Consider the following 9,910-nt stretch of genomic DNA (forward strand, 5'->3'; position numbering starts at 1 on the left):
TATACATATACAGCCTTCAAACTAGATGAGGTGGATGAAGCTAAGAGGTGCATTGCTGACAGGAACTGGATATAGATGTCTCCTGAGAGGCACAGCCAGATCATGTCAAATACAGTGGAGAATGCTAGCAGCAAACCATTGAACTGAGAACTGGACCTCAGTTGGAGGAATTACAGAAAGATTGAAAGAGTTGAAGGGACTTGCAACCCCATAAGAACAACCATGCCTGCCAAGCAGAGTTCCCAGAGACTAAACCACTACCCAATCACTATACAGGGACGGTGCCATGGCCCCATCTGCATGTGTATCAGAGGATGGTCTTCTTGGGCACAAATGGAATGAGCAGCCCTTGGTCCTGCCTAGGCTGGGAAAGTGGATGTTTGGTGAAGGGAATACATTTATAGAAGAGGGGGAGGCTGATGGTATTCGAACTTATTTCTGGAAAACAAGGAAGGAATAACATTTGAATTCAAAATGAAAAATATTCAATTAAAATTCAACAACAACAAAATGGTGTTTAGAGCTTCAAATAAAAAAAGCCACAATCAGGAAACAGAATTGTATGCCTCTGGTTTTCTTCAAAAATGCTCAGGGTCTGGGTCGGTTCTGGGACCAGGCTGGACCAAGCAGGTTCCTGCCGCTGACTGCTCCTCTATTCCTGTTTCCAGAGGCATCATGCAGATTAATATTGGGCCAGAGATGTGGGAAGAGCTGGGCAGAAGTCGCTTTCTGTCCTGTGGTCTCAGGATTATCTGCATTCCTGGGTGTTCAGCACTCTCCGCCGCAGGATTTGTCCTGGGAGATATTACAGGAAAATTAATGTTTATCCCATTAATTTTTTCAATACTGTCATCCACAGAGTATAATTTAGAGGTAACTATATATTTGACAGCAAGCATACACAGTGGGTAGTGTATGCATGATGAAGTTGAAATTCACAGATTTGGGAACACAGTGAACAGTGACTGCATAATTGCCTTTGAATCTCAGTCTGACTGGGAAGTGATTTGATGCCCAGTCCCCATGAGAATGCAGAGATCCCTCCCTCCCTGATAGCTGTGGGACTTCAGATGTTGACACTAATAATCAATAAAGAAGGTTCTTAAGGGTGAAGAGTTTGAGATTACTCTTTTATTCACCAGAATACATCCAATTTACTTGATAGTAACCAGATGCAGGTAGTCAATATATACAGTCTATATCCTTATCAAAATAGAAAAGCAAATGAAGAAAACAACAACACATAAATAACAAAACTTCAAATGAATAGAAGGAAAACCAAATAACCAAAACAATTAAAACTCAACCAAACTTTAAATAGAGGAACTGCGCTAAGCATTCTTTCGCTGCTCCTTTTGCAGAATAGACTTATAGCCTGTGGCTTGCCTGGGAGACATAGTAGACAAGCAGTTACTGATGGTAATAATCTTTTCAAGAGGAGTGGAAGTAGGTCTGTTTTGTTGGAGTGGGGGTATTAAGGAAAAAGCCTACCAATACTGAGTATAAATGGTATTACAGACTTTGTTTCAAAGTCTTTCCAATGTTGTGAACTGATCTCCATGAAACTCTTCTGGATGACCCATCAGGACAAGTACAAATTTACACGTGCACAGTCTTTCTGGATGACCAGCAGCTCTTGATTGATGTGCATCCGCACTTCTCTGGGTCCCTCCAAAAGTGCACACTTGCTGGAGAGAGCTGAGGTGAAAGTAAAGCCTACTCAATCCAAAGAAGATAAAATAAAGGAGGAAAGTGCAGTCCACAATTGCTATGGACATTACAGATGAGATGCAATAGTGGTGCATTTGCTGTGCACACTTAATTCTCCTCTTGTAGCACTTCTCTCCAAGGGAGATCTTGTCCTGGTCTGTGTCATGTTCGAGTTTCTGCTGGAGAACTTCAGACCTAGCAGAGCAAGGGAATAAAGGTTTAGTGAGTGATTGTCATTCAGATCTCCCTCTTACATCAGCTCTATTCAGTTGGATAATCCAGCATGACCTGTCAGCTGATGTCAGTCCCTGCATCCCAAAGTGTCATAGAGTACCTGCGCTTGGATTTATATCTCAGCTTTTCAAACTGCTAGAATTTGAACTGTGGACTATGCACTGTACCGGAATTAAGAGAAAAATGAGCATATTACAGGTCCAGGTTTATTATGAATAATAACATTGTAGCTGGGTCCGAATCTGAGTTCAAGAATGGTATGAGCAACCTAGAATACCATGTGGATTCCTTCTGGAGAACATGCCCAGAATTGTGGTGAAAGTTCTGATTATGTTAGCACTGAAGGAACCTGCCTAGGTTCAATTTGTAACCACTGAATCTGCAAATACACAGAGAAGCCATCTCACTTCAAATCCATGCTCACCGCACAGATCCTGTAATCACTGAGAATGTGCTCACAGCATACACAAGGAACATTAAAGTTTATTGTGATGGACATACATAACAGCACCCTTGTAAGACTATGGTTATTGTAATGCAATTTGTGAGATGACAGAAGAGAAAATGTCCTCAGATCTTATCAGAGAGTTAACAGGAAGAAAGGATTACAAAATACAAAGAAATCCTGAGGATTATACATATTGTGTCATGGACAAAATTCCCATAAACTGTACCAGAACAATACTCTGGGTAGTTCTTTAGGTGACTGATGGTGAAAACCTTGTCAGTGGTCAGCCATCCAAAAAGGATAGTTATATAGGGACAGGAAATCCAATTGGCTTCTGCCAGTCTGTGTTCCTACCTGATCTCAAAATTATCAGAATGCTTCTACAATGTTCCTCCCAAGCTACTTCCCTGGGTGATTGGTTCTCTGCTTCAGAATGTCGTGCATTCTTTCCTCTAATCCTTCATTATTCTGATCATCAGATGAGTGTACTGTCAATGGAAGCATGCATGCCTGTGTGCACACACAAACACACACACAGACACACAGACACACTAATACAAACTCGCAAACACACAAGCCATTTGTGCTTACACAATATAAACATAGTACATTGCAGTGTTTACTTTCCCTTTTAATGCTTAATATAATGATTCCCCAGGATACTCTGGAGGCATAAAAACAAATGTTGAGTGGGACATGTACATAGTGGTCATAGCCTATAGACAGCTCAGTCAGTGTGCTGCCCTCCAATAAGCCGACATAGAATCAGGGTTCTTTCCCTATTACCTATCTGGCTTAGCAAGTTCCCAAGGCTGTGTAGAGCAGTCTTGTTTCCCAGCAAAGGATCATATGTTAGTGGTGGACTAGACTCCTGTTCTTGTTCACTGTTTCAGACTTTCCCCATAGAGTGCAGCTTCTTCTAATAGGAGCTCTCTTTACCATAGCCTGAGTGACTTCATGCCCAAAGCTATGCCCCCAGAATCATAGGAAATCTCCATAACCAGGATCCATATGAACAATGTTTCTACCTATAATGTGATTGTGTCACAGATATTTGGAGTAAATAAATAAATGCTTACATGGATGATCTCACACTGAGTCATAATCCATTGAAGGGCTCCAACCTCTCCTACAGTTTCCCTCCTTGGACCACTACAACCCAGATGTGCTCTAGTTGCTCTAGTTGGACACCTATTCTTTTCTCTGAGATCTCTGGGTCAACTAACACTTCTGTTCCACTTAAAGAACATGGCTTCTCACAGGCCTTTCTGATCGTCCACTAACAGACCCGTCTGAATTTCATCATTTCTCCTAACTCCATTGAGGCTGAAATTAACTGAGAGACAATGATGTTGATTGACAGCACTTGCAGAATGCTACACAGATAACATAGGGGAGCGCTTTAGATTATCTGTGCACCTAAAGGGGCTCCTGAAACTGCCCTGTTCTTGCACCACAGCATAGCTATGGGGCTTTTGCTGGATGACGATACAACTCCAAGCAACTCAAATTCTCAATGAATAAAATCCAAGCCAAACTCCCAGGGGAAGCTGTAGTGTGCCAAGGTAGCTGGAAAGAAATGGTAGCAGGCAATGTGGAAAGCAACCTTGGAGAAGACACAGTGAGTGACACAACCTTCCAGTGGGCTTTCACAATTCACAAAGAACAGAGAAGGATCATAAATCAGTGGATTTTATAAAGCAGCCCCCCTTACCTTCATGTACTCCATTCCTTTGACGTGCTCCAAAGGATTTCGATGCAGACCAGTCATTTTTCCCTAATCACTTGAAAATCTAACTTTACAAGTGTTTTGGGTTCTTTTGCTGTACAGATCTAGGTGGAGATTCCAAGTGATTGGGGTGCTATATTTGATATTCATGGATGCAAAGTGAACTCTTAGATTCTTTTTCTCATGAAACATGGCAATAGAGACTCACATGTGCAATTATGCACAGGGAAACACACACACACACACACATACATACACACACACACACACACACACACACACACACACACACACACACACAAAAGAACCCATACTAGAAACACTTGAAAAATCATTCAGAATTAAATCCACAACACTTGCATAAACATGCTGAGCCACAGCTGGTACACACACACACACACACACACACACTCACACACACAGAGTCACAGATACACACTCACTAACACACACTGACACACACACTGACACACACATACTCCCACTCACACACACATAATCTATCACACACACATACAGACACACACACAAACAAGCACAAACAGACACACACAATCACTAACACACACTCACACACACACACTCATACACACTCACACACACATACACCCACTCACACACACACACAAACACAAACACAAACATACTCTATCACACACACATACAGACACACACACACAAACAAGCACAAACAGACACACACATACACACACACACACACACACACACACACACACACACACACACCAAAATCGCAATTCGGCAGAAAACAATGAAGATCCCATCCTACTGGAGGAACAACATAATATAGACTATTCAAAGCAAGTATTTTAACAGAGAATCACTACTCAGCCATTTTTCCCGAGAGGAATAAAAAGTCCTAGATAGCACTCTTCTTGATGAGAATGGGGGTAGATAACTCTGTTTTTGAAGTCTCAAATCTCTCATGCCAATTGTCAGGTTTTGAGAACACTTTTCCACATCCCTGCTTTTCCAAGCATCTACAGAGTATAAGGTCAAGATATGAACTCTCCAGCAACACTCGAACAAAACAGGACTGACATGCTGCTCCTCAGGCTCTGTCAGGTACCATGATTTAGGAAGCATGAAGAGATGGTCTTGATATACAGGGAAAATGGGGGAGAAAGAACAAATCCACCAAAAGGTGACAATGAGAACCATTTCTTTGGCATTTCCACCAGGCTCTCCTCCTTCTAAACTACTTAGTTCCTGGAATCTCACATGACCCTGTAAAGAAAATGGGCTCTGGGCTTTTGCTTCATCTCTCAAAGCCCTGCTCTAGTCTAAAGAGGGGCTCCCACATAGCACCCTCCACACATAATGGCATGTAGTGCTGTGCTGTGTGATCAACCCATCTCCCTTAATGAAGTGCAGATTCTCGAAGAGCAGGAGCATTTGCTTTCCAAACATGCAGTTTCCTGAAAAGGGGCTATCTCCACAGAATGCCTTGTAAACCATCACATAAATGAACACTTGGATGAGACCTAGGTCAGGACATGGATCAGTCAATAGACAGTTACATTGGTTTGTCTATGTTTATGGTAAGACATGAGGACAGCCTGACCCTGAGTCCTAACCCTACCTGCTGTTGCTTGGCTCTGGGGACACAGATGTTCATTCCGGCTTCTTCACAGAGCCTCTTTGTCTCCACAGAGGATGCTGGCAGTTCAGTCTGCTCCACCAGCAGTTTTCTGTTCTCATTCAGCAAAATCTGTATATTGTTCTTCAATTGAGTTTGTTCACGCAGGAGCTGGGAGTGCCTGATGCTGAACCACAAACATAAATGGTAAATCCCAGCCAGCTTCTATTTGCCTGTCACTCCTGCAAGTCCAATCATCCCTTCAAGGGCCCTCATCCCCAGAAATCCTCAGAATAGAGCCACACTATACAAGTTAGCACCAATTAGAGGACACATTCCCTGTGAATCAAAGTACTTCTGAAAATCCTGACACTAAGACGGTTCATATAAATCAGGGTAGAAGAAATGGTCCATAAGGGAGCTCATATGTCCATAGTATGCTGAAATCATCTGCAAGGAGAGGTCAAATGCCCTCTGAGGGAGGATAGAAGATCCAATAGCTGTACAATCTTTCCATGAGTTTCTCATGGATCATAGACATCCTGTCAGAGTCCTAGAGATTCAGAGTTGATTGATATTCCCATCATGGTGCCAACCTTTTCTATCTAGAGGATCCTTAATGGGGAAAATAAGAATTGGAGGGTCTTCTACACCCTTCACATGTAGGACAACTGAGTCCAAGAGCTACAAATCTAAGACCCTTGCCACAAGGCAGGCTTCTTGTTAAGAGTCAGACACTACAGAACCAGAGCCCTGACTTTTGTTCAAAGTCATACAGGATAGAAGCATTCCCTGCCTAGTGCTGGGTTCTCATCTCTCTCAGTGACTCACCGGTAGGAACTGTTCACTTGTATGAGCTCCTTGTACCTCTCCATGGCATCAGTAATTGAGTTGGTCATCATTTGCATAGCCATCATTCTCATCTCATGTTCGGATTGAAGGACTGGCAATTCGACATCCAGCCTGGGTTAGGTCATGGCCAAAGGAACAAATAATATTTTGAACTCACGATTTCAGAATTAGGTGAAATGTAAATAAAAAATATATAATAAAAAATTTCAAATTCAAGGAATGGTGGAAGGGAAGAAAGTGGCAAAGTCAAATACCAGACCAAAACCCAACAGTGAGACTCAATCCACAGAAAATATTTCTATGTAAATAAGCAAACATTTGTTTTGAAATAAGGACTCCTTGGAATCCTGAGAGATATGGTTCTTGCAAAGACTCACTATATAGGAGGGGGCAGAGCCTGAGAGCTGCCTGTTTGGGAATAACAACAGTCAAGACCACAGTGACCATTTCTAGGTCACAATAAACAATCCCTGGATAGTTAAAAAAAATAAAAAACTAAAGATCAAAGCAGGTGAAACAGATTAGGTGACATCAGACTGTTCTCTCTATTAAGTAAACTCAGTATGTACCACATACTTGCTCCTTCAAAGTATTTGTACTGGTTAAGTTTATTATCCTGGGCACAGGACAACAGAGCCACGGTACCAATTGGAGGGACCTGACCTTCAAGAGCTGTCCAGGTGAGCATTATAGAATTGACTAGTTCAGGAAGAAGATTCCTCCAGTCTGTGCCACAGCTTTGGGCCCAAGAGAAAGCTGTGATGACATTTCTCTTGTTTTGAAAGCAGGTATACTCAATCCTTTGTTTCTATCGTTACATAAATTCTCAGATGGCATAACTAAGTTTGACAGGAAAGAGGATTTACAGCACCTCCTCCCCTCAGGAGAGTCCTGAAGGTATACAGAAGGAGCAAAGTGCTCTGATGATCAGTGTGGGTCTCCACGTACTCATCACTATCATGACCTGCAAAGTGGTGATCAAACAAATCCTCAGACCCCATCAAAGGTCCCAGACCTCCTGATCCTGAGTAAAACACCAACAAATACATCCACATATATACATACCAACCCATATCCAAACACATTTAGAATGCCAACTACATCCATGGAGGTGCCATAGAATCAGTGTATAATGAACAAAATCAGAGTAAAAGAGTGATGATGTGCAGGCATTTCATTCACTCCCACAGTTGCAGCAAGTGTGACCAGGTCCTTCCAGCTGCTGACAGAACCAATGCCTCTCCAACTACCTCAGGCCCAACTACAGAACAGGTTGAGCCTAAACACACAGCACCTAGCTTATCTCACAAGCCAATGCATGCCAAATATCCTTAAAATCCAGGATGAGAGGTGAAACTCTCTCGATCTATGAGGAAATCTCGGGTTAGCAGAGAGAGAGCACAAGACAGTGAACAGGTTACTGGGCATAATGACTACCTGTGGTCCCAATCATCATAGATATAAAGGTCCAGGATTTGGTAAAGTTCATCCCTCTCGAATTGACACTTCTGGATTTCAAATTTGAGTTCCTCCAGTTCCTTTAGACACTCCACTTGCTGACTGATGACACTTTGGGATGATGCCTTCCTACCAAAACCTGTAGATAGATAAACCCAAGTGAATTTGCATATTTGATGGCCCATGGGAGTAAAAGACAATTCTGAATACCAAAAGGCAGTTGAGGAAGATGAAATGGTAGACTGGGTGAATCCCTGAAAGAGCAGAAAAGCTATTTTGAAGCTGGACTTCAAGCTATGACCCTCTTCCCAACCTCTAATGCCATACAAGTGCTACACTCACTATTACAGGACTCCTGGCACTGACAGTTATAACCTGACTGAGACATAAACATCTCGGATAATGTTATCTCATATTAGATGTGGTGCAGTTAATCCTGGAGTTCATAATGCTTAGCACCATCAAGCTCTAATCATCTGTGTTTCAGCCCAAAGTGTCTGAGAACTCAATTCATGACTAGGGGTGCATCCTTCCTTGTTCTCGCCATCAGAGACTTATGTAACATACAGTAATCTAGAGGATGAAGTGCTTCAACTCCCAACCATGGATGGTCACATTGTTAATCTCATAGTGCCTCCTCCTGCCATTCATTGACACTCACAGTTAAAAAGCTTCAGGAAAAGACACTGAAGGCTTACCACTTTATGGCTTTCTCGCAAATTTAAGATTAGGAACTCCTGACTCTTGGTTTGCCTTTGAGAAATCCCAAGGCTCCTGCTTGTAAGGCCTAGTCTTAGAAGGCACATCTCAAACCTACCTCCTTGAGGATGTTCCCCAACTCTGCCCAGGACTCACCAAGCCTTCCCCAGAATGATTTCCTTCTTTCTGTTTCACTAGAGAGGGGGTCAGCTTCCCTCTGACCTGGTGTGTTCTCTCCTTGATCTTCCCTTTCCTTCTGAAATAGCCTGAGCAGCTGGCGAAACATGCCTGCTTGTGAAACCAAAGGGAACTGAAGAAATATCCCAAAGGCAGTTGGTGTCACCACAACACTGGTGACATCACAGAAGATTCTAGGGATCTCTTAGATACAATAGATTGCCCAGTGAAGTGCTTACTGGTGATGTCACTGGAAAGTTCTATGGCCTACCTACTAACCAGCTTTCCCCAAACTAATGATTTTCTGTGGGGACCCTTTCCTCCAGTCTCTCATGTGTCGCTGGGAATACCATTTGGCAACCTCTATTTCAAAGCTAGATGTTTCTCTCTGCTTCATAATAAGTCAACAATGCTTTTGCTGGGGAGGGTTGCTTACAACCCTGAATTGGAGAACAGATTTTTCTTAGCACCCAAATCTCTAGGGACCAAGGAGGAGGGAGACTTTTCTTAAAAGTAAATCTACTACTTGAGACAATGCATGTGACACACATTTCCTTTCCTAAGCTTTTCCCTTTTTCTGGAGGCCAATATATTTCTTCTATACCTCTGAGTGTATAAAACCTGGAAATATTTGCTTACTGTGCAGTCCTTGACAGCTGACATTGTTTCCATTTACATATCCATGTATTTCACAAAATCAATGGTCTATAATCCCATTTTTTTTGCAATAAAAACTCCTTTTCCATGGGAACATAGGGATCAACTACAGGGCATATATAAAAGAATAAGTTTCTGTCCCTTTTATATATTATGTAGGACATCTTCCCTTTCTCAAATATAACATATATAACAAATATAACAAATATAACAAGACATAAATTGGACATCAGTGAGCAAATGTCAACCTGGACCTTATGTTACTACATTGTAACTACATAGCCGTCACTTCTCCAATATCATTCTTCTCGAATAGCCAAGTCCAGGCATGAGAATATTGGGGGCT

At 42.2% G+C, this 9,910-nt stretch overlaps 1 protein-coding gene across 1 annotated transcript; it reads right to left on the reverse strand.

Moving 5' to 3' along the window:
• Nucleotides 1-1,102: 1,102 nt before the first annotated feature.
• LOC134480475 (uncharacterized) lies at nt 1,103-9,095 on the reverse strand. Its single transcript, XM_087568710.1, has 5 exons — nt 8,887-9,095; nt 8,011-8,170; nt 6,553-6,684; nt 5,725-5,908; nt 1,103-1,905 (listed from the first exon to the last, which is right to left on the reverse strand). The coding sequence occupies exons 1-5, from the start codon at nt 9,014-9,016 to the stop codon at nt 1,900-1,902; spliced, it is 612 nt and encodes a 203-aa protein (XP_087424836.1). The 5' UTR covers nt 9,017-9,095; the 3' UTR covers nt 1,103-1,899.
• Nucleotides 9,096-9,910: the final 815 nt, after the last annotated feature.

Source organism: Rattus norvegicus, chromosome 9, assembly GCF_021556685.1.
Source record: "Rattus norvegicus strain SHRSP/BbbUtx chromosome 9, alternate assembly SHRSP_T2T, whole genome shotgun sequence".
Classification (NCBI taxonomy): domain Eukaryota; kingdom Metazoa; phylum Chordata; class Mammalia; order Rodentia; family Muridae; genus Rattus; species Rattus norvegicus.

Coding starts and splice junctions, on each gene's coding strand:
- LOC134480475 (XM_087568710.1), bottom strand. CDS start 9,016: ATGTTTCGCCAGCTGCTCAGGCTATTTCAGAAGGAAAGGGAAGATCAA. Junction 8,171..8,886: donor ATCATTCTGGGGAAGGCTTG/GTGAGTCCTGGG, acceptor ATCTATCTACAG/GTTTTGGTAGGAAGGCATCA. Junction 5,909..6,552: donor CAAGTGAACAGTTCCTACCG/GTGAGTCACTGA, acceptor TTTGTGGTTCAG/CATCAGGCACTCCCAGCTCC.